The sequence below is a fragment of the Lycorma delicatula genome, chromosome 12 (genome assembly GCF_047948215.1).
Source record: "Lycorma delicatula isolate Av1 chromosome 12, ASM4794821v1, whole genome shotgun sequence".
Classification (NCBI taxonomy): domain Eukaryota; kingdom Metazoa; phylum Arthropoda; class Insecta; order Hemiptera; family Fulgoridae; genus Lycorma; species Lycorma delicatula.
The window spans coordinates 13,564,200-13,591,507 of NC_134466.1; the positions used below are offsets into that span (position 1 = coordinate 13,564,200).

The 27,308-nt window shown below is 28.5% G+C and overlaps 1 protein-coding gene across 2 annotated transcripts in view; it reads right to left on the bottom strand.

Moving 5' to 3' along the window:
* Positions 1-921: 921 nt before the first annotated feature.
* Positions 922-27,308, bottom strand: part of LOC142333115 (very long chain fatty acid elongase AAEL008004-like) — a 70,647-nt gene continuing 44,260 nt past the window's right edge. For both annotated transcript variants that reach the window (XM_075380033.1, XM_075380032.1), the window contains one exon: positions 922-1,175. In XM_075380033.1, coding sequence (XP_075236148.1) covers positions 999-1,175 — 177 coding nt within the window. In that variant the 3' untranslated portion in view covers positions 922-998. The remainder of the gene's footprint in view (positions 1,176-27,308) is intronic.

Consider the following 27,308-nt stretch of genomic DNA (forward strand, 5'->3'; position numbering starts at 1 on the left):
GGTACGAAATAGCTTTTTGTTCGGCGAGTGCCGTGTTTGTCAACAGTTGACCAAAAAACCGGTTAAATGAACACTTCTTGAGGACGCTTAACTAATTTAAATGGGATTCTGCTAAGTTTCTTCGATATTTTATAACTGTAGATGAAACACGTAGAAAACCAATGAAAGTGTACACGGTCTTTCTGCAGGAAAAATCACGGCAATGGTTTTTCGGGATTCTTGTGGTGCGATGCTCACAGGCTGCTTCAAAAAAGACAAGACCATTACCGGGTAGTATTACGCTTCACTAATGGACTAACTGAACAGTGCTATTCAGGCTAAATTTCTACAACTGGCCAAAAAGAAAGTGTTCTTTAGCCAGAATGCACTTCCATTTACAACTTGAAGGGTGTTGCTAAAAAATCTACGCTTCAAAGCGCTTCTTCAGTCACAGGATTTTCCTCCTGGCAATTACTTCCTCTTCCCAAACCAGAAGAAACAGCTCGCTACATGGAAGATTTATCTCAAATTAAGTCAATGCTAAGAAAACCACTTATTTTGTACAGTTGGACAAACTGCATTACACTGAGGGTATTAAATGCGTGGAATTGCAAAGTGAAAAATAAAAAAATTTCTGAAAAATGCTGTTTTCTTTGTCAGGCCAACAACTTTCTAAAAGATCTTCATATTACAGGTGTAATTACCTCCACTACTAAGTACTCTGTTTGGTGTAGGATTCGTTATTTTGCTATTAATGTAGTAGGTGATCTACAACTGTAGTTAATTAGTTATTAGATGGCGCCGCTGAAACGCTATATTGAAATAAGAAAATAAAACAAATAAAATTATAATTATAATCTAACGTACTTATATTATAATTATAATTTCATTTTCAAATTTCAACTAGTATAAACAACAAAATAAAAAAACCTAAACTTTAAATTAATTATAACAAAATCGATTTTAATTTTTAATTTGCATTACAATATAAAAATGTAAAATAAATTACAGAAAATTAATCACATTTTTTTATTATCGTGTTCTTGATTCCGAATATAGGCACGCCAATAAAAATTAATAAATAACAAAACAATAGCAAATAAAACAGGCAAATAAAATTGAGCCACACGTGTTGGGTAACCGCACTCCATTATTATACTAAATAAGAAATGTATTCCGATCGCAGCAAACTGAACCTGTGTGAAAATAAGTAAAAAAAAATATATATCTACATATAATAATAAAATAGAATAAATTTAATAAACATTTATAAATAAAGTGTTTTATTTAGTTTCACCCAGAAATAATCACACAAAAACATTATGTAGCTCACATTGCCCCACAAGTACAGGTTACATAAGATTTACATATGTAATTAAATTCCACTAATCTAGGAAGAGTAAAATAAAATTAATTTTGGCACAAAAAGTTTACATCGGTTATTTTACATCTTTGAATTTAAATCTTAACAGTTTTATAATAAAAAATAGGATCAAGATTACATCATAATAACTGTAAACAATCTTATTTTATTTTTCAATCAATTTTCTGTTAACCCACACAATTTGATGTCATTTCTGAATTTTTTCTTTAAAACATTGAAAGAAAAGTAAATAGAACTTCTTCTGTTTTTAGAGTACTCCATTAATTTAAGAAACGCTTTACACCTACCCAAAATAAAATAAAAATATATGTCATATTAATCGGCTAATAACTAAGAATGTCCTTGTTTAATGGTTTTCCATTCATTGAGAATTTTTTTAAAATAAAAATTATTTCGGTTAGAAAAGATACATTTTCTTTTAGTTCCTCTTTGGCTTTTTGAAAACAAGTTCAGTATGAATTTCATCAGTTAACAGAAATTTAACTAGAAATAAAATAAAACTGTCGTACATTTTTTAATAATTAAAGCGCTTTTGATCGCTAAGGTCCATTGTTACTAAGAAATAATTTATTTATTAAGCTTCTTGCTCATCGGTAAAGATACAAGACGACTACGTAATTAATAGGTAGTTGTGATGATTTGAGAAGGCTCATAGATAAGTCCGAAGTCAAGGCCATAATTTCATCACAAATATGTATCTTCCACTTTTATACAGAACTCATTTATATGATTTGTTACTACATTTTAAAAACGATTATAAATGATTACACGCTACTATTTTTTCTATAAACGCATGTACATAAAAATAAGTTTGCTATCTAAATTGTCACAGTAATGATTGCTAATTCATATAATTGTATAAAAGCATCAAAGGGAAATCCTGAAATATCACAGGATATCTTGAGTATCCTGAGATATGTGAAATCTGATTTTTTTCAGAGTAACTGAGATAAGTTGTGATATCCTACAAATCCCATTCTGCAATTTGTAGATCTGCACCTTTAAATCAAGTTTTAAAAGAATAAAATTTTTTATTCCTCGGTTTCTGAGATTTTAAAAACGTAGAGTTTTCTTGTATTTAATTTAATTTTTAAAGTAGATAGCAGAATGATTTAAAAAAGCCAATAACTACCGTAATTTGATTGCGATTCATCTGCTATATTATTATCATATAAGATTTGCTGCAAACATTCCCAACAGACCCGGCCAACAACCAACAACTATCCCCATTCTGTCGTATTAAGTCTTTGTGTTACATTAACTGTAGTATAAGGTTACCTTAAATGTGTAAAATATGAAGTAATACGCGTATTGTTCTACAATCTGAATAAATTTGCCAAATGTACCGACCTATTTTAATTTATTTTAACTACCGCCAGGATTTACATTAACTTAACATAACCTGCATTCACATTTAACAGCGGTGTTCATCTGCTATCCTGCGGACTTAATGTGGTGTCTATACGTCAGCGAGACATTACTAGGGCTATCCCAATCAGATTAATTCCACCAGCGGTTCTTTTTAGCGCTGCTGGTCACAAGCCCAGGGCTTTGTCGTGCAAACAATGGTGATTTTATAAAGAGGTGGATTGTTTTAGAAAGCTGTATCAGCCAAGACTGAAAGGCCGTACGGATAAAAATGAACAGCTTGTCGATAGTGATGGCCAAGTACTTTGAGGAAGTTTTGAATCGGAAGAAGGAAGATGATGGGGGAGTAATAACTTAATAACAACCGTACCGAGCAACCGTAATAGAGGAGAAGGTTTGGAAGTACGGATTTGAGTTGATTGTAATGGCCAGTTTAAGTATATGGTTGTATTGGACCCTACCAGGAAGCCATTTGAAGATGAAATATCAAGATAAAAGAATAATAAAGCTCCCGTGGAGGATGATGCGGTGGGCGAGTCGATTTAATATGGAAATGATGAATTAAAGCGAGGAATTTATAATTTGATTAGACGACATGAAAAAACTAAAGGATGACTGATGAATGGAAGATAAGTTTGATCACCCTTTTCAAAGGGTGATAATATGGTACGTAGTAATTATAGGGGCACCTACTCGCTTAATATACTATATAAGATCTTTAAAAATATTTTATTACAAAGGCTTACCCTGTTTGAGGAAGCGGTTCTTCGTCATTATCAGTGTGGTTTTAAAAGGGGGAGGAGTGTGGCGGACCGGATCTTCACGAAAAGGTACGCAGTGGAAAAATGTGGGGAATGGATAATGTGGAACATGACTTAAGGACACTTGGTGTTTTCAATGGAGAAGACAGGAAGAGGATCGAGATAGATGGTGGAGTTATGTTCGGGGGACCAGTAGTCACATCGACCTGCAGCACCTAGAAGTTAGTAAGTATCTTAATCAGATTCCAAGTATGTCCTGCAAGGGATATCCTACACGTATTAAGTAAGTATATCCCTGGGATATTACAAGAAGTGGATATTATTTATGGAATGTCAAAATAATATCATAGGACTTATCAGACATCCATTGGATATTTTGAGGATGTTCTTGTGCTGTGTAGGTACCGCAGTGTAGGTATTATTCTAATCTTATCACTCTTATTTATAAATAAGTCTTACTTTTTAATTATTATTTTTAACATAGGAAATTATAATTTTTTTAACAGAAAAATCAATTACAATCTAAGATTAATAAAAGGGTGTCTAATAAACTTGGAAATAGAGGTTACGGTATCGTATAAATGATGTATTAATATACCAAAAGATAACTGAAATCTATATCTGGTGAACGCTAAGTTTAAGCAATGTTAGGATAATAAAAATAAAAGTAAACAAAACATGAATTATTTACAACACACATTTTCAAATTGTAAAAAAAAAAAAAAAAAAAAAATTGAAGGCAATATTAACCTTATTACTGTCTAAATATGTATACCATAATATTTTATTCCATCAATTTGTTATTATACAAACATCACTCGGTGCTTCAAGCTATGCCACTTCCAGCATTTAGTTGTCTGTTCAGATGTATGAACTTCAGAAGTAAATTCTCATTCAATTCTATATAGACAAAGACCAATGCACACACTGTAAAATTTAGGTATCGACTTTAATAGCTATGCATAATATTTTCGCATATTAAATGTTCTTATCTTGTTTAATTGCTGTACTGCATTATTTTTATTGAAAGAAAAAAAAATTCATATTTTTTAAAGTAAAAAATACTGAGTGTCCAAATTACATATATATACTTACACCAGGAAGGAAGGTTATATTTTATATCATAAATTGTAATAATTAAAAGATAATTATAACACATATAGATTACACTGAGTTATTACAAAGATTTAATTCACTATTACTATACATGAAATTAAAACAATGTTAATAATCGCACGAACCACTTCATTATTAAACATAAATGACAAATGTAAACACAATAATACAATAAAGTCCCGATTATCTAAGATAATATAAACTGAGAAATCTCTTTTTTTCTTTTTTTTTATAAACAATATGCGGTTTGAAGTTAAAAAATCTGTTAATGTTTTTGTTGACTACATGTCTACACCTCTACAAAAAATACAATCCCACAATTTAAAATTAATAATACTTCTTACTTCAAAGAAGTTTTTTAACAGGTAATCAGGTAATTTAAAAAAGAGACAGTATTATTGCAAAATTAATGTTCACGGTGAGGGTGAGGTAAATTTATATTTAGTGAATTGAAACAAAATATTTCCTAAATTTACTTAAGTTTATTATATTTACAATGCAATGAATGAGAAATAATAAAAGTTGAAAACATTTTTTCATATAACCAAAATCATTGTAAAGTACTGATAACAGGGGTTAAAAGATATACATATATATTAATTTTTTGAAAATTCAAGTAATTCATCAACATATTGACCACTTCTGATGATTAAGTTGTTATTTTTTGAATATATTAATTTATCTAACATTATAACCAGTGTATCCAAGTTTTTATTATTAAATTATAATAAAAAATTATACTACCAGATAAAGAATAAGAACACTGACCTATCAGTCTGTAGCGCTTTCACAGCTTACAGCCCCATCTTAAGTAAAACTTTTAAATTTTACAAATTACACATGGTTTGAAATTAAAACATTGTTATCGGTTATTAGATTATTTTAATAATTTATTAATTGAAAACCATTTTTTATGTTATAAATATAAAGTAAGTTTATTCTATTTCTCAATATTTTACCCATTATTTTAGCGATATATTTTGAAGGTACCATTTTAAAATTTTATAACTTTTATGTTGTAATACTGTACAACACTGAATTATAAAGCGGGATACACAATTATATCTGTTTACACATACTGCCCCAAAATTAATAGGTTTACCACAAAAATACATAAGAAAATTATCAAATATGACCTCTTATTAATTTTAATAATAACAATAAAGAAATTGAAGTATTATAATCATATATATAGACTTATTAATAAACAAAATTGAATTTGATAAATTGATAGACCTGATGTAACGATCGAATACTTTGATAAATACTATTCTTTCTTTATCTTATCACGGTAGTTATAGGAATTATAGGAAGTTTTTAAACAAACAATAATATATACATACATACTAATTATTTTAAACTTTTAATTATATGTTTTTAGGAAATAAGTAATTTTAACTACATATAATTTTTAATTATGTGTATGTTATAAAAATTGGTCTCTTGATGATAGAGTTAAAGCTCAGAAAGTGCTATAGGCAGATAGGTGAATGTTTTTTTTATTTTACCTTTTGTTGAATTGTACCTGGAGAATTTAAATATTTATTGATTAATAATTATTCAATACAGTGGTATATGGTTGAATATATATTCATTTAAATTCTATTAGATAAATCACCTACTACAGAGTATTGAGATAAGACATCTCATCTTGCCTTAATTTTTTTAAATTATTTAATCATTACTGAGGATGCAGGATCCTGTGAAAGTACTTTCATTAAAAATTAAAATACGATAAGTCTTATCTCGATATTCTGTACCAAATGGTTTATATTAATAGATTTTAAATATAATCTAATAGTATAGAAGAATAATATGAATCTTAAAAAGATTAATTTCAGTAAAATTAAATATATATATATATACATATATACACATGTATACAGAGAGAGAAAGAAAGAGAAGAAATTTAATTAAAACTTCTTTTTAATAAAAAAAAATGTCTTTTCTGGAAAAAATCTATACATGTAATACAATTTTTAGGTTTTTCTAATTAAACTAGTTTATTTAAAATAGGATTTTGTGGGAATTTTTATAAGTAAATGGTTTACTTATTAGAAAACTTATTAATTGAAAATCATTTTGAATAAAATGAACCAACACAAAACCAAAATGAACAATACAAGTCTAAAACTTAACTAAAGCTAAAATTTCTCTTAATGATGCAATTTTGGCAAACATATTTTGAGCGAGTAAAAAATATGGCTAATACACAAATATATTAATACATAACATTAAATCATTCACTTCGACTTCATTAAGTTGATTAATATAAAAAAAAAGATATCAAGAAAAATTCTTAATTTCATATCTCTGGTCTTAATGACTGTAGACAGTTTTACAGAGTATTTTTTTTCAGTATTTAGTACAGCTTAAAAATTCTTTGTATTTTGGTGGTTTAAGACATAGGAAAATTGATAAGTCTTATCATAAAGATGAGGGTTTTTTTTAGTTCAATTTTCAACCACTAATTTTTTTAAAATTATTATTTCAGGAAAACCCCAAGAAAAATTACTTTGTAATACTTTCTACATTTCCAAAGATATTTTAAACATTTTTTCTATTCCTAATGCACATCTCAATCCGTTCAACTTGTGAACAATAAGCGACCCAATGGTAAATGATATATAGTGTTATACAGTCTCAGGCCAAACATTCTTGAAATATGTTGGTAAATTTAACCCAACCACCAAAGAACATCAGTATCCAGTGCCCAGTATTCAAATCCATATAGAACTAACTTACCACAATTTTACCAACGCACCAACCGGGCGGGTTTCCAAGGATATGGCATGAAAAAATCAACCGTAACATATTCAGTTTTCTCTCCCTTCAAATCTAAATATACGCAAATGATGTCCTTAAAATTTAACCTGAATGGACCTAAAAAACTACAGTAGTAAATCTATTGCTAAAATCTGATTTCTAAAACTTGTTTTTAGAGATTTTGATAATTTGAATGATTTTTGCAAGTTAATAAATGTCTAATGCAGCTTTCTTAAACCAGGGCCTTTAAGGAACTGTATCTCTCATTTGTACAGCGAGTGTAGCAATGGTTTATTATCTTTATAGATCATCAGCCCGAGATGTGTTGTAAATTAGTACCTTACAACTGAATAATGATGGACGTTACAGTTAACATATAAAATTATATCAGCCAGGCTTTGAATTTTCTTCTTCAGACAAGGGAGCATTTCCATGTGCACAGTAGAAAATTTTCCTGTGCTGATTGGCACAGTAGGGCATGTAAAATAAAATAACTGCTATTACATTGAATATAAAAATGTAAAAAACAAATAATTTCTTCTTTAATTTCACGCAGAAAAGTTCTTTGGAGGTAAATAAATATAAGTTAATTAAGCTCAGATAATCGGAACTGTACAGTACTTAATTTTTTTTTAACAAAATTTAAAATACGTTCACGAAATGTATAACAAATATTTTTTTAATCGAATTTTTTTTTTTTTACATATTCAGTGTTGTAATAATCAATAAACAATATTGCTAATAAAACCACACAAGGTAAGAAAATATATGAGATAAATTTAGGATAGTTGCAACCTGGTGTAAATGCTCCAATAATATGTTGTAAAAAAATTGCAGCAACCTGGCCCTGTAACCAAATTTATAATGCTAGAATTCCTTTAAAAAAAATCCAATCCAGTTATCATATGTAAGTTTGGTAAGACTAAGTACTAATTAGTTCTGAAATAATTAATTTCCTTAAAAACATGTAGTAGAAACTCAATAATCCAAATTTGATGAGATCATATTTTGTCATGATTAATCAAAACAAATGTTTCAGTTTTTATTTTCAGATATAATATTCAAATATTTTACCAAATCGGACTAATTAAAACAATACAATAAATAGTAAAACACACTAATAATTGATTAATTATCACTGTGGATTAGTTTGGTCACAGAGAATAACAGCAGAACGTACATAGGGAGAAGTAAATGAAACGCTTTCAAAAAATCCATTACCCGCATATAAATTGGGCAAGCAGGATTGCTTTGAAGAAAAAAATCCATTCATTAACTGTTAAAAATAAAATAAAAATCTGAACTGCAGGTGGAAATCTTTTGAATAGATTACGAGTACACTAGCTTAATGGCGGGATCAGGGATAAAGTTTATTTGTACTCTCCCGTAGATGGCTTTACGATTAGATAACTTTGGTAATATTACTCAAATCTGACAAAACTTGGGTGCTTTTGAAAGGTGGCATATCACTGAGTATTTTTAGAAATATTACAATTATGTTAGTTTATTTATCAAAATGTTTTTGAGTCTTGAAAGTAAAGAAGAAATTTGATACATTTTGAAATTTTTTTACAAGAAGCAGAAGAATGGGACTCGTTCAGCTAAAACTCTTTTTGATGTTTACAGGCACACTGCAGTATCAGTACATATAGCATAAAGCCGGTTCAAGCATTTTCAATTTGGAAATTTTAATGGCAATGATGCACCCACCTTATTTTAGTCAATAAATTATTGAAAAAATCTATAAATTCACAGAAAAATTTAGCACTGGATATCATTAAGTCATATCACTAACAAACAAAACACATCAACCTTAAAACAGTTTTGAATTATTTGAAATATACCGGGCACAAAATAAAACAAAAATGAATGTTTGAGCGACACGTGATTTAATAATAACAAATTTAATAGACTGAATTTCCATCTGTGAATCATCGCTAAAACAGAACAAAGTTGAACTGTTTCTTAAATGGCTCATTATGGATGATGAAAAACAGGTTTTGTATGAAAATAATGTACGGAAATTACAGTCAAATCAAAGCAAAATCCAGTAATGTTGACAAAGCCAGGATTGAAGCAAAAAAAAATAATGCCGTGTGTGTGTAGTGGGATCAAAAGTGCTTCACTATGAGTTGCCACCGCCCAGTCAAACAATCAATTCTAACTTCTACCATCAGCAACCAGAAAGATTACATCAAGCAATCTTTAATACAAAAGTAAAAATAAATTTTTTTTATATTTAAACTTAACTTTTTTTTAAACTAAATATTTGCCGATTTGGTTGATCATCTTTTGCCATTTTTTGAGGTGAAATCATAATCTGATCGCTAGAAATTCTGTGGTTTCTGGACAAAAACTGTGATGATTGATTTTGCAGGCGTCTTTTGAAGATAAACTTTACACAGTTAAGGGAGTTCTGTAGAGACTGAAACAAATGACGCTCTGAGTATGTGAGATCAGGATTGTATGGTAGTTGCACTTCAAAACTTCACAGGCAAGCTCTCTCAATTTTCAACAGGTCACTGAAGATGTCTGGATTCTGCTGTCTGTCATTGTCATGTTGGAAGATGACATCTTTCCTTTCTTTCAATTCTGGTTGGTTTATCTCGATTGCTTGATGTAATCAAGCAATCGAGCTTGCCTGTGAAGTTTTGATGTGCAACTACCATACAATCCTGATCTCACATACTCAGAGCGTCATTTGTTTCAGTCTCTACAGAACTCCCTTAACTGTGTAAAGTTTATCTTCAAAAGACGCCTGCAAAATCAATCATCACAGTTTTTGTCCAGAAACCACAGAATTTCTAGCGATCAGATTATGATTTCACCTCAAAATATGGCAAAAGATGATCAACCAAATCGGCAAATATTTAGTTTAAAAAAAAGTTAAGTTTAAATATAAAAAAAAATTTATTTTTACTTTTGTATTAAAATGAGAAGATACTTCTCAAACTATTATATCAAGGTAGTACTGAAAATGTTTATGAAATTAAAAAGTCCTTTGTAGACTGTAATTTTTTGCAATCTAACCACAAATATTATAAACAGAATTAATATACTAGAATTTATTTACCAGATCCTTAATTTGTTTAAAAGTTAAGTCACTGTAAAATAACAGAATAAACAATTTTTAAAGGCAAATAAAAAAGAAAAAAATACTCTGTCTACGGATGTAAAAATATCTTGTAAAGCATCTGAGCTAAAAGACGGAGTTACTTTCTTTGACAGAGAAATAATGTTCTCTATACAGCAACTATTTTTTTCTGAGCAGTGTGAAAATGTTGCTTGTAAGGCTGAACTGATGCTTTTTTAGTAACATGTTCAAGTTAGTAAATAAGACAATATGAAACTTCTTCATATTTCATTCCTTACAAACCTGATATTAAACACTTGTTATCTTGAGAATGGATTTGACAATTTTTGCAATTTGCATTTCACGTTATGACAAACCTTTTTCTTTTATTAAGGCACCTAACATACATAAATTATAAAAAAGTTATTTTTTTAAAAATTAAGCTGCATTGATAAAAAAATTAAATCAATCACTTTTGTTTAAAAATGAAAATTCCTGTATAACCCAATGACCTAATTAGCGGAATTTCAATTTCGTTCAAACATAAAGTCATGATAACAAATTTAATGACGTAGTTTCAAGTTTTTAATTATTTTTTAATCGGTATTAAAAATATTTGTAGAGTAATTTCATAATGGAAAATCGTTTAATATTATTCAAATAAATGGTAGGAAACTTTTTCCAATGGTTCATTAATTTATTAAAGCCCATTTTTGTATCTTTAAAACTCGTTATGACTTTTTGAATGAGCCTCAAGAGATGACTTTAGGCTGGAATATAAGATTATGATAAATCCTCAATTAATAGTGAATACAAGCTTAGTGCTTTATTAATGTGCTTCAAAGCAAAACAATACTGCATGATTTTGTTACAAACAAAATCAATTTGATTATCTCATGATAACTTGACATCTAAAAAAACACCTAGAAATTTTGGTTTAAGGACAACCAAAATACTACTGTTTTCATTAACGGTAATTATATCCACTCTATTAATAATGTTACGTACATCTGAGAAATACAAGCGATAGTTTTATCTGTATTTAAAATTAGTTGGTTACAATCTATCCAGTGAATAATTCTTTGAACTGCCATTGTAGAAATTTTAATCCCTCTTAAATAATTGTCTTCAGATGTACTTGTGTTGTCTGTGAAGAAGGTTAAAATAAATAACTTGAGATTTTGAGGTGAGTCATTAATGAAAAATAAAGAAAAAGCAAGGAGTTCAGAACACTTCCTGAGATCTGCATTCTATACCTTACAAGTGAAAACCTATATTTAAATGCGTATTCTATCAAAAGATATGATTTCAACTAATCGTTTACAATAAAAACTAAACTCATGGTGATCAGAAAGAGTACTACATCCTAAATTTGTATGATGTATTGTAAGGTTCTAACATGAATTAATTCAATTTTTATTTTTTTATGAACTCAAGAGTTTATAATCAAACATTTTAAATCTGTTCAAAATATTCGTCAAACGAGAGCAGAATTGAGAAAAAAATTAACAAAATCTTACAGATACATAAGTAGAAAGTAGAAAGGGTTATATATAAAAATTAAGTTAATGTCAATTTTTTCAACATAAGATTCTAACAATTATTTACAATTTCAGAAAAAGACTACTTTAAGTACATTTATCAAACTAATTTAACTTGAGATATAAATAATAAAAAAATGAGAACTTAATATACAACACATTATATATCATTAAATTTAATAATTACATAATACAAATATAACAGAAATTTATAATGTTTTCTTGTATTCAATTACATAGTAATTCATGAATAACACGATTAATAATAAAAGAGGAGGTACTACTAATAAACTGATGGATTTTGGGTATAAACAATCAGGTGTGGCTAATGGTACACCGAGATGAACTGTAACTACAGCAAACTGCGCCTGTAAACAATATTTTATACTAGATCATGTACTACACCAAAATATTATGTATTAACCAAAGAATACTAATTGTACTATCTGTATTAAGGATATCTGTCCAGAATACAAATTCATTTTAAATGTATGCAAAATACAATTATCAAGAAATAAAAAGTAAGAGATTATCTTTAAAGTTACATATTAACTGGCTGCTTAATGAAAACAATAACATGCAAAAATTTGGCAGTATCACTTTGAAAATTCATACATTAACCCTTTCAGTGCTAACGTCTTGCGATTTTTCTCAAAATGCTGATATCCGGTTTTCAGGACATCAAGTTTATAGACTTTTATGCAATATACGATGCATTTTTTGTAGATATATCACATGAATTAAAAAAAAAAATGTTTCAATACGCTTTTATTTAACTAATGAAAAAAATACAAAAAAGTACCTAAATTTTACTATTTGGAAATTATTAAATTAAAGTATAAATCTTTTTGAAAAATTTTTCAATAAAAATTTATTTACATACGGACTAAAAAAAGAAAAATAATTTCACTTTCATATTAAATCAAAAATAAACATTTCTGACGATGCCTTCATTTTTATTTTATGATTTTTTCCAACTAAGATACTTTAGTTGAAACACAAAGACAATCTTCAATGGCAACCACTATAGAAAGGAAGTTGGAAGAGGATTATGTGAGTGATAATTTTTCATCAGATGTTGATAGTAATAGGAGTGAGAATTCAAGCGATTATATAAATAATACAGACAACAATCCCGATTATAATCCTGAAGCAGACATCAATCGACCATCAACATCATGTAATTTCAGTCAAAGAATATTTTTAAATTATGATTCTATGAAAATATTTTGTTAACTCTTTCAATACCCCCTAAAACAAAGGTCGGCCACTTAAACAGCAAGCAGCTTATCGGTAGCAATTCATCCAGCGTATCAGAAGATGAAACTGAATGGACAGAAGATAATGATCCAGGATACAAAAATAACTTTCAATTTACCAAACTCCCAGGAGTTAAATATTGCAATCTCCCCTCCACAACTCAAAACCAGTTGAATATGTGCAATTATTTTTTACTACTACCCTACTGGAAACCTTTGTCAAAATACAAATATTTATGTTGGAAACTTTATTTATGAAAATGTACATCTTTTAAAAGAAAGTAGTAGGTCCAAAAGGTGAAAACCAGTTACCCTGCTTGAAATTCAATTACTAATTTCAGTTTTGATAAACACGGGGATCAACAAAAAGCCTGCAATATATTGTAATTGGTGAAAATATGACTGTCAGTATCCACCTTGGTTTAGACAGATGTTTAGTTTTGTCAGATTCCAAGCTGTTTAACACACATTTTGTTGTACTCTGATGCCTGGTTGTAAAATGATTTCTTAGGTTTATAGATGCTTCTAAATCAAATATATCATTTTTGACTCTCAGGTATGTTTATTTATCGATTTATGAAATGTTGTGAAAACCCAACTTTAACAGGAAAGATGTCTAAATGTTAACATGAACTGATTTAACTTGCTTCTTTCTTCATACTTTTACAAATCTAAATAAAAACTAAATAGAACAGAAATTAGAATACAATAAAAATTAAATGTTTACATTTTATTTCATTATACAATGAACATATAAAGTCTATTTTTTATGATAATCAATAAAACATTTTGGATAAAGTCTAACTTTAAACAAATGACACGAAAATACCGTTGTAATTCTACGTTTTTGGCAGCGGATTTGTCTATTATTTACAATTTTTTCAGGAAGGTCCCCAAGTTGCTCAGTTGAAAATACTGTTGGTCATCCAAGTCTCTGGATTTGTGGAGTAGCAATTTCTTACATATTATTTGCCTTTGATGATAATAATGCAATAACTACAAGCCCTCAAAATTTAAGTTGTTTGATTTATTCTTTGTGGACATATTGATAAAGCTTCTACAAATTTACTAAAACTGTATCAAGAAAGTTTGAAAACACAGGCCACCACCATTCTTTTCTTTTCATTGTTATTTGATAGTTGATAAAACCATTGTCCAGTGAATCGATCCCAACCAAATAGCGATTGTATTGCTTGATGAGATCTGGCTGTTGAACTTTCAATTTTTTCACCTTAGAATGAATGCCTTTTGACGAGATTCAATAGACTTAAAATTTGTAATTATAATAACAGGAGAACTGTCGATCCATTTTGTAATAAAAATAGAATCGTTGGTATCAAATTGATAATCATACATTCCATGAAGATCTTTACACAAAGAACGAGAATCTTCCAATGGTTGGTTTTGAATTCTATTTTCATTAACTGTTCCGGTTGTGAAAAAGCCTTAATTCTTCAATAAATTAACAGTTTATACAAACTAAAAAATCTATCAAAATAAATGCTGTGTTTTCCATAATTGTTTGCAATGCACAACAAATTTTGAACTGAAGCACCTGATCCAATGCTAGAATTTACTTTTTCCTTGTTTAAGAGAAAACTTGAATAAGTATCCTTATGAAGAACATAAACACCATATCTTAGTGTGAAAGTGCAAAGGTTTTCCTTTCATAAACATTCTAAAAGAATGGCGACCAAAGGACGGTATCATCTGTTCATCTATTGAAAGGTAGTAAACAAAACCACCATATTTGCCAAAGTTTTTATTCAGAAGATCAATGTAAGGCTGCACTGTGTTTATGTAATGAATAAACATGTCAATAATAATGAGTCACTCTGCATATTCATTGCTGCTGAAGTTGCAAAAATGCAACATTAACTTTTTTCTGTCTAGATATAGACATATTAAATAATTGACGATAAGTTTACATACAAAATTATCGCTATTTTTGCATGGTAAGTACAAAGGCACCTAAAACACTTTAGGCCACAGGGCGTAAAACTGTGGATGCTCTGCGATACTGCACACATTATTGTTTGACTGTGTACAGGGGTGTCAAAGAAGAAGAAATGAAATTAGTGAAGAAAATGAATTAGGTTTTACTGTTGTAAGTAAATTATTAGAAATGGAAGGTTACTTCAATAATGGATATCATAAATTCACTGATAAGTTTTTTACTTTAATCAAGCTAGCTAAGTATTTATATTTGAAATGCACATTTTTTTACTGAAACTTTATACATGCAACGAAAAGACATTCCGCAAAACAAGAATTCAAGATTTTATTTAGGCTAGGTTAAACTTTGTATAAAAGAAAAAGCAGTATACTAATGGTAGGGTTTAGACAAAAGAAATAAAATAACATTTTTTGTTTTATTATTATCAACTAATTCTAAAGCTGCAAATGAGAAGAAAAGTAAAACAAGGAGTAATAAATTGGTTATCAAAGACAAGACATAAATAATAAGAAAGTACAACAGTTATATGAGGGGAGTGGCTGTATCTGACTGATGCTGTTTGCATATTTAGCTGACAGGAAAACAATCAAATACCAGAAGAAGCTTACGTTTAGTATTTTTGGCCGAATGATGTTAAACTCTTATATACTCTATAAATACAATAGTAAAAAAACTAATGATGCCAAATTACTTTCACATCTAGATTTTATTGTGACTGTCAAACAGGATTTATCAAAAGAATGCCTTCAGTTCAGGGAAGGTGGACCATATTTAGGCATTCTCATGCCAACAAAAAGCAATAGCATGGTGCAGGTATTGATTACTATAAAAGATTACTATAAAAGATTGCATGAAAGATTACTATATTTGCAATGCAGCAAGCACTAAAGCTGGTGGAAAAAAATCAATATACATGTGTACAATGTAAAAGAGACTTGTATACAAAGCGTTATCCACTGAATTTTCAAGTTTATGTTATTTTAATTTTTTTTATTGACTTAAATTTAATTTTGTTTCTCTTTTCCATTATTAATTTATTGAGCAACACTAAATAACAAGTTACACATACACTGTGTGATAACACTGAAATAGTAAAGTGACTTATTTCAAAAATTTTTTTTTCAACATATTGATTTAAAAACTTATATAAATGTATCAAACTGTTGTGATTTTCATCTAATAAGTTTTACCAGCTACCTATTTTTCTACCTTACTTCAAATTGTTTCAAACTGAAAAATTACTGAAAAAAGTTCAGGTAACAAAATCTTTTATTTTTTCATATTAATAATATAATATTTTTGGATGTCTAAAATTTAAGAACACTTAGTTTTAAATAAATAAAAAAAAAAAACATGAAATTTGGTTAAAAAATAAAACTTTTATGAATTTTTTCTACAGTACTGCAAATAGTCAAATATTAGCCTGGCCAATTTATAGATTCACTAGAGGTAAATTGCATAGAATTTTCTGAATAGTTACATAAAATATCACATAGCACTGAAAGGATTAAAGTTACATCGTACTGGTCAGTTAAGGAAAACAATATAACATGCAAAAAGTTGACAGTACCACTTTGAAAAATCATACACTAAACAGTCAAAAGTATTATTTTTAGTCAGTAATTAACTATAAATTAAAAAAAAAATTGCTGTCTAATTTGAAATAAATTAGGCTTCTACTAACTTGATCTCAAGTCAGCAAGATCACTTATAGAATATAATCATCAACATCTAACTCACATAGAGATTTGTTGTTTTTTAAATGTAAATGAACAATCTATATTGATGAACTTTATTTAGTAAACAAATTAAGAGCTCAGTAACATGATGTCAGTAAATAAACAAAAAATAACATATGTAATTACAATGAAGCTCTTTATCAGTATCGTTACTCTATTCATCAAAGTTACAGAGAACACAGATACCTTATCGATAGTTCTAATTTAATGGAGGAAGAGAAAGAAAAGTGCAGAAATTGGTGTGTTAAACACGAAAAAATGGTAGCAGATGATATCACTTGCGGTCTTGAAGAACTAGCATACTATTTAAAAGTACATCACAAAAAACCTGTAGTTATACTTATAGATGAGTACGACTGTGTAATTAATGATGCGTTATTTAATACTAAAAGGAACAGAGATATAAATTCAATTGTAGGCTTAACAACAAAATTATTGGGATCATTACTAAAAAGTAATAAAAATGTAGCGATTGCAGTTGTTACAGGCATTTCTTCAATATCATCATCTGGATTATCAGACAATAATCTCAAGACGGTTTGGGTTTCTAGACGATCATCCATTTGTCAGTTTTTACGGTTTTCTGAAGAGCAAAGTGGATAGCTTGCTTAACAAAGAATGTTTTCATTTAGATCAAAAGGAAATAAGTATGACTTATAGGTTATACGACGGTTACAGCTATAGAAGCGGCCTTTTCAATATTTTCAATCCGTATTCATTTCTACACTTTTTGGATGAACGTAAAACTGGGAGATGAACAATCCTATTGGGAGTCAACACATTACACTTCAAATCTGTTTAATTTGTTCAGATATCCAAATATTGAAAGGAATATTAATATACTTTTAAGAGGAAAATCGATACAAATTATTGTTTACAAAAAAATATCAATCCTAGATGTTTTAAAATTAAAAGATTTATACCAAAATAATCTGTTAAACAAAGAACTGAATAAGAATTTGGTGTTTTCACACTTATTAGAACTCGGCTATTTAACTTACGCTAAGTCAAGAAGAAGGACAGATATGCCGCTAAGTATCATAAAAAGTAGAAATGTTCGAGTAAAAATACCTAATAAACAAATGAAAGATTCCTTACTTTGTTTATATAAGCAATATTATGTTGAAGTCTGTAAATTAGATGAAGACATTGTTAATCTTAGCTACGCCAAATTCAAAAATGTTTTGGAAAGTAAAACGTACAGGAAAATTTCATTAAAGTGTGAAAAATTTATTACTGTTATCTGGAGAAAACTAAACGATTGTGTGGAAATTAATAAAAAATATTTCATCCTTAACCACAAAAAAAACATAACACAAAAATTAATACACGTAACAAATTAGTATCTAGTTAAATTAAAAATAATTATTTTAAGATTTTTAATTTTATTTTACAATCACAGAGCTAACTGTAACAATAAGGCTTTTGTGCTTTTATATTGTCATAATGCATTTTATATTATACATAGTATAGAAAGCAGAAATGTTTAGAATATTTAAAGTTAGTATCGAAGTGCTAAGATTAACTTGTACAGGAATGTTTACTATTTAAGTTCACAATAGTGAGCCCACAAAAATATTACAACATTAAAATACTGTTACATCGATGTGAATTGTTCATTTATGTTCAAAAGCAGAAAATTTCTGCACAAGTTAGATCTCGATATATTAAGAATAACTCAAAGGTGCAGCTATATAAACTTCACATTACCCTTGATTAGTTTAAAAAATAAAGTTATCCCTTCTCACTACCCTTTTTGTAATCTTTGATCCCTTCTTCCCTACAACCAATTTTACGAATTCAGTTTAATCCTGCTAAGTTCTCTGTGCTGATGATGTCAATACCCAAGGAGCCAGTGCATTCTCAGCATCTAATGTGGGTATACTGGCTTTTGACTGACTCAGGGATTCCATTTCCTATCCTGCAGAACAAGCCTAACAGCTGAAAGCTGACTGGGTAAATCCAAACCCCTATTGCTTCCCTTCAAAAAAAAAATTATGGTTAAAAATTACCAATTATTGCACTAGTTAGATTTGGTTTGCCATATTAAAATTATAATTATTTTGTATAGTTCTGCCAACTAACCTCATTACCTAATTAGTGATCCTTCATTTATTTAAATAATTAGATTCTTTTATTTTTACATTTAATTAACAATCTAACTGTCCAATTTAAATATTTTTAAAATGGTCCTGCCAACCGACATACATATATCGAGTTATAAAATGACTAGTAATAGATTTCAATTTATCTGCAGCAAACCTATGTGCCAATTTACATTAAAACTGGCAGTAATTTCAGAAACAGCACTGCTGTTTTACAATTCTTCAAGAAAAATCAGATATCTGGATAAGTATGGTATTATTTAATTAATTATTGATATTTTTACTATTATACTTACAATATTAGTTATTTTAGTTACACTGTACCCTCTATAAACACATGATAAATATTTTTTTCTGACAAAACAACTAAGATGCCTACTGATTCTAATGGAAATTCTTCTTTCTGTCACAACTTGTTTTCCATCATTTTAGTTGATTACAAATATTATTAAAATCAAAAGAAAGATTCTTTTTTTATATTTTTGTAATAATTTTCCCTAGTTTTTTTTTGGAGGTTAGGGAAGATTTTAATTATGATCAGATGCCCTTCCTGACGCCAGCCTTCTAAATGGAATGTGATATGAAAAAATTTGTAACATCTAAAAAATGCCATGTCTGACAAATTCAAACATGATGTCCTACATATGTCTGATAGAAACATTTATACCGTGATCATAAGAGATATCTGTCTAATTCTTATATTCACACATCAATGAGACAGATTTTTACAAAATTTGAACTAAACCTAATCTCAATGTTGTGTCATATGAGAAGATGAACAAGTAAGAGAAATACGATCAGTACCATTATGAATAAATCACATTAAAAAAATTAGTCGACTTTTGAGTAATAGAATACACAAAGCAGTGTATTTCAGTAACTTAGTTGCAGCTATTATACAAAGGAAAGGCAGATCTACAAAAACATTATTAATGCAAGAGCGGTACATCGCCCCTATAATGATTTGGTGCATTCCTTTCATTTCTCAGAGCTTGTAATTAAACAGTATCCTAGTTTTGACTGAAATGTTTTAAGATAAAATATGTAGGGAATCTGAAGTGTAATGCACTGTAGTTCATAACTCGCAAATGACAAGAGATAGTCAAATGAAACAAATATTTCGTAAAAGTATATTTTATTTGCTACAAAAAATTATATTTATTTTTCCATATAGTTATCACTCATAGCTATACATTATATGAACCATAACCTCAATGGGTTATTCAATTCATCATTTGCAGTGAAATGAATAAATTAATATAACTTTTTAATCGCACAAAAATGAGAAAATCACAGAACGCCAAACCTGATGATTATGAAGTGTGTGAAATAGGTTCAAATTTCAACTTCACAAGAGCCACAACGGTTGCATGTGATGTTTGTGGCCGAGCACTATCTAGTTACAGAATTATCGGTTCTGTGGACTGTAGAACATTATAAATATGTTTCCCAAGGTGTTTATAACATCTATGAATCACAAAAATTTATGGTTGGCCTGGATTCCAGAAGTCAGTCATGTACATATGTTTGGAATTCCAAAACATTATCCAGCAAATTTTTTTGCCAAGGGTGTTTTGAATTTTTTGATTGTGGCAAACCGTAGGTATAGTATTATTCTACATCTACTGTTTTTCTTCTGATTGTAATGATGCACCTGAGTTGGTCTACCTTCATAACATTGAAAAAGAAATAATTTCCTCCATCACAGTAACGTTTTAGACATATTGACATAGCAGGCATACTCGACTCCATAACAATGGTGCGTAAAGGAAAATGAGAGGGCACGGTCAATGAATTTTGGAATGTTAAGGTAATAAAACAACAAGTTGACAGCATCTGCTACTTTAAAGAGTAACATTTTGTAACATTACAGTGTGCATAACATTTTAGCTGCCTCATATATTTATAGGGCATTTGTTTTTTTTTATATAATTGTTGTTTAAGTTAATTTCTCACAATGCACAAATAAACAAATTAAAAGGGCAAAATCAAAATATGTAAAAATTTTTATATAGTAAATTTTAAACCAGGTTCTCTGTTCTGCATTTTATTGACAATTTTTTATCAATTTACGTTTTCGGGATTGATTTTTGGTAAAATTTCAAGAGAAAAATATTAAAGGGCATAATAGCAAAAAAAAAATGTAGTTATCAAAATTTAAAAAAAGTGTTTACCAAGGGATCCGTAGAAAATTATTCAAAATTGTATCTTGAATCTACTTTTCCTCTTATACATTTTTTTTTTTTTTAATAATAATATTTAACACTTCTTTGAGAGGTGCTCTATATCACCACCTTGAGGGAAGCTGATTAATCCGATTAGTAAAGCAAAAATTTTCAAAACATAATTTTAATATAAAATGGACAGACCTTTAGACCCCAGGGTTAAAAAATGAAATTAAACATATTATTATTTAACTATTAAAAATTATACAGTAACATGCATTTATAAGCACAAATATAAAAAAAGAAACACATGCACGCACACAAAAGTACTTGGCACATGTACACTGATAACAGTTTTTAATTTTTTTTTTCATTTATACAAAATCTACCTTAACAACACAACTGAAAATACATCCAAATGAACCTAAACAATATTTGGTATTCGTTTTTATTAAAATGAGTACCAAATATTGCTTGAGTACATAAGCTTATTAGCTTGCGTCTATTAAAATAAATTATGCACAGGGAAAATATTCTCGTACTGCTTCAGCTACTGATTGATGCGATACAATAAGAAATGCTCTTTTTTTACAGTTACAAAAAAACATTTGGTTATTTGCTTTTTCTGTAACCATCATAAAAGATGTTTCATAAAAATTTAACCATACAAAAACATACAGAGTACTTATCAACCTGTAGCCCTTCAATCTATTATATCTAAAATTTTGGAAAAAATAGATTAGTAAGTTTTTTGAATAGAGTCCTTACTTTAGAAAAAAAAAAAACAAGTTGGCTTTCAAAGTAATTAAAGTACACAGAAGATGCGCTATTATATTTTATGTCGCAAGCACATGATGGTGATTTTTGTGCCAGTTTTTTGTAGATGTGATGAAGGCTTTTGATAAAGTGGACTATTATATTTTACTAGATCAACTATGTAACACAGATATTAGAGGTATACCATACCAGTGGTCTATTCATATTTTCAGATCGGACTCTGTGTACTAAAATAGGAAGAGAAATCAGTGATAAGGAAAAAATACTGAATGGTATCCCCAGGCTCGATATGCTATCTGGTCCCTTGTTTTTAGTGTACATAAATGACTTCTGTAATGGACTTTTCAAAGGAAGCACATCTGCTTTTGCAAATGATATAGCACTGTTTTACTGAGTAAAAAATATCCCAGAATTAAAGGCCTGCATTCAGGATGACATTAATTTACTTAAATTATGTTTTCCAACAATTACATCGTGATGAGCCCTAAAACCAAATATGTTCTTTTCAATATAAAAAAACCAACTATAAAATAGTAGTACCAAAGAAAATTTAAACATAATTTGTAAATTTTCAGAGATTTATAAAAAATTAGATAATGTTGGAGTTCCAAGTGTTTGTAACATTTTTTTTTTAAATTACTTAAAATTAAAAATACTCATAGAAAAAGTTTTACTCTTGGGAGAGAGATTTTCATTAGCGATGTGGAATATACAAAAATTTTAAGTAATAAATAATTCAGACAAGGAATAAATGAATCAAATCTTTCTGGAGATTGGTTTTTAATATTTATTTTCCCTTATAATATAATGAAGTTGAAACTACAAGTATCTGGAATGAAAAGTAGTAGTAGTAGTAATATAAAAAAAATCTTTCTTTTGAAAATTGTGAAAAGATTTTGAAAAAAGAAATCGTTAGAAAATCAGATGAATTGTATCAGAACATTCTGGAGTTTTTGATTCGACTAATATTTTGTATAACAAATGTTCTTACGCAAAAGAAAAATTTAGAAAATTATTTTTCTGTTCTAACATATAAAATAACACTTTTTAACAGGTATAAGAGACATTAACTATTGTGAAGATGAGACATGTTTAGAAAGCTGTTTAAATTTGCCTATTTTGGATGTATTTTGCAACAATATCCTTTTTTTCTACGATTTTCCCTTAAACAGTGGTCCAAAGAAAATCTAGAAAAATCATTGTTATAATATATATATATTAATTATTCTAGTTAGTAAATTTTAGAGTTTGTAAATTTTCATAATTTGTAGAAGGTATATTTGTTTCTGGCTGAATACCACTTGTATTAGATAACAGTGGCAGAAAGAAAATTAACTTATTATAGATAAAAAATTAAAAAAATGTAACACGGCTATGAAAGTCAAGGAATTTAAATATTATAACAGCAACATTTTTGAAGACTGAAGATTTTTATTAAAGCAAAGCAATAGTTAGCATTTTAAGAGATAAAAAACAATATTTAGAAAGAAAATGGAAATCTTAACTCGGTTAAGTTTGTTATGTAGTAATCCTTTCAGATTAAATATGAAAAAATCAAATAATTTTTGTTTCTTAGATTTGGATATTATAAAGGATTTTGCAGGAATTTTTGAAAAAAAAATAGAAGTTCAAATTATTTTTTGGAAAAATTTGAATTTAATACTAAAGAATTTACTTTAGAAAATCATTTTAATCCTACTGTTAATACAAAATTATAAAGAAATTTTAATCAGGTGCTATAAAAATCTAAGATGTATTCTCTACAATAAATTTATTTGCGAATTATTATTTTCAGGAGTTAGATCTGGTTATACACCACATTTTATACTTTATTGATTATCCAGAAAAAAGGTTAAAAAAGACATTTTCTAGAAATCAGCTAGAAATAACAGGATAATAAGATTAGAAATTATCTTCTGTAATTAAACAAGATATAAGGTAAATTTTTATTACTATAACAACTATCATTTGCAACATCCAATTTTTGGAAAAAGTAATTTATTCATCTTACAGACAATGTACTACAACTTACTAAATTTTTGAAGAAATCTCTTAGGAAAGAGAAAAAAGTTTACCCCATATTCTATTAGATTTTTGAAACAAGGTGAGAAAGAATTTTTCATTTTACAATCTAATTATCCACAAAAGATTAATTATCGGCTGGATATCAGTGTAATTTTCTAACAAATAAAATTACATGACTTTCTAATAAAACCATTTGGATTAAATGAAAAACTAATCTCTGAAGAAAATGTGTTTGAAGTTTGAAGTTACATAATGGATTTTTTTTTTTAAAAATCCATTATGTATAGATTGCAAACACAAATATTATATTAACTTGAAAAATTATAATAAAAAAGGTCAACGTATTTTATAAAAGATAAATATACAGGTATTAAAAATGTTAAATTTACAAAAATCTATTTTAGTTGCGACCCTGCGATTAATACCAGAGTATCCAAAAGATAAATCTTTTACTTTAGTGACTAAGTTATCTGATATGACAGAAAGAATACACTATAAGGGAGATTATCTTTGTATAGTTCTTAAAGACCTGTGTAGCAAAAAAGAAAATGAGAGTTGCAAAAAGCAGTAGATAGAATTTTAAGTAATAGTTTAACTGTTTTTCTTACCAAGAAAAAGTAAAACGATTGGCGAATCTGATCTAATATCAAGAATAGTATTTAAACTGCCATATAAAAGAAAGTAAATGGGGAGTAAATTCTGCATTTTAAGAAAATAAACATGAGACCTTTAAAACCAGTTTTAAAGGAAGGAAAAAATATCAAACCTAAAACAATGTTAGAAAAAATAATTCAAATAAAGAAAATATAGTGATTTTTCTACATTATATGAGGGCTATTTATTTTTTTCAACCTCCGACGGGCTAACAAAAATGACACATTGACATAACAAAATGATTTTGTTATTAAAAGTTGAGCAGTATCTAATTTATTTTCCTACATAATCATCAAAATGATTGAGGCATTTGTTGTATCGTGATACCAGCTTTCCGATGCCCGTTTCAAAGAAGTTTGCCGTCAGTGAAGTAAGGTTCATCTTGACAGCCTCCAGAAGTTCTTTGTTGGTGGTCAAGTGTTGTCCGCCCAACCATGCCTTCAATTCTCAAAAGAGATGATAATCGCTAGGTGCTAGCTCTGGACTTACGGTGGATTTGAAAACTTCCCACTTCAATTGTCTGCGGTCCTGTGTCACGTTGGCACAACACGTACATTGTCGTGGATCAAAACCACACCGGATGAGAGCAAGCCTCTTCGTTTGTTCTGGATCCCTGTATGGAGATGACATAAAGATTCACAATAAACTTCCTTTGTTATTGTTGTCCTCTGCTTCATAAAGTCCACCAACAAGTCACGTTTATGGTCCCAAAAAACTGTAGCCATTGTCTTCCTGTTGCTCAGTGTCTGTTTGTGCATACAACATGCATACAGCCTTTCCAGTATCCTACAGCTTTAGTTACAATTGTGTACAGAGAAAACCTTGAAATTTCTGGGATTTCTGCAGAAAGTTCACTTATTGTAAACCTCTGTTTGTCGCAGAAAAAATCAACACACTCAACCAGGCGTACAGTAGCGACAGAGTTGCATCCTTGCCCACCTTCGTCTTGGACATCTGTTCGCCCTTCTTTAAATTACCTACACCATTCCCATACTCTACCATCATTCAGAGTTTTCACCATACATTAGGCTCATTCTGCAATGGATTTCAGCACCACTACATCATTCTGCTTGCAGATAATGTATCACACTTCGCAACTCACTTGGTGGGAACATCGATCATAGCAGCCATGTTCAACTGCCTGTAGTTCGGCTCAGACTGATGCAATGGAGTCGGCAATGTCAGAGGTTGTGTCGGGAGGGGGGGTGCAATCTCATGATGCACAAACCTGGTTCCTGCCTATCTTTACTTAGATGCACAATCACAAGTTGAAAAAAAAACAACCCTCATAATATAAAGGAATGTAGGTGAAATTTCTTTAATAGGGACAGATAATGAAAATGTTTCTAAAAATTTTTAAATTTTACTACAAACAAAGTTAAACTGATGACAGATTATAGATTTTATAATTAAAAAAAAAAAAAATTAAGATATTTTGGCCAGGAAAATTATTTAAACATTGTAAAAACACAAATGTGTTTTAAAAGTCCAGTTTAAAAGTTTTGTAACTTATTTCTATTTTTTCATACCTTATTTTCCATAATTATTTATTTTGAAAATTAAGGGTATTTGGCTATGTTAATTTCAGAACAAAATAAAGCAGAGTGCATTAAAATCTTGTTCAGACTTGTTTCTTCTTTCATAAAAAACTCTTTCTAAACATTTTCAGCCTTACATACACTTCTATTTGACTTTATTTATCTGGTGAGGGAAAACAACAAAAATTTATGGTTTCTTTTAACTTAAAATTTCTAATAATATTTAAGTATTCAGTAGTTATTTTTTAATCATTTAAGTGAAACATTTTCTTTTTTTGCTTCTTGTTTTAGGCAGTAATTACCATTTTTTTTTTTAAATTTATCATATGAACAATTACATTAACAAACAAAATAGACTCTTATTTTAAAAAAAAGGAAAAAATTTACAACAGAAAATTAAATGGTTTTTTTTTTCAATGAACAGTCTTGTGAATTACTACTGTACTGTTTAAAATACACTTTTGGTAATTATCTTCTTGTATTTTCCATTTATAACAGTTTTTCTAGGAATTATTGTTCAGTAAAAATAAAATTTTTAATCATAAAGAAGGTTTTAGATGTTATATTTTCAAACAATTTCCTTTTCCTTTGAATTGGTTGAAACATTAAGCAAATGATTTTTTACAGTTTTTAATATTTGTTTTCCTAAAAAGGTATTATAACTATTAATATAAGGTGTACTTAATACAGTTTATAGAAGAAAAAAAATTGTTTTTTTTCTTGCACAAATAATTTCTCTTTTTTTTAACTTAGTGTGTTAAAAAAAAGAGAAATAAATTATTGCTTTTAGGCATGAAAATTGAGCATATGTTTCAGTTATATTCTTTATTTATTGATTCTATTTGTAATATATTAAGCAACGATTGTAATTACTATTATTATTATTAAAGTTAATTATGCAATAGTATTAGTACGTATAATCTTATCTTGGTGACAAGTATTTAATATATTGTATTTAATTTTGATTTTCTGATTCACATACCAATTTTATCTTTAACAGTAGTGTATGTGGAGATTAATCTTTCTGATTACACGATTCTGAAAGAACTAATGGGCTGTAGTGGAATAAGAATTCTAAGAATAAATTTTTTGCAGAGATTT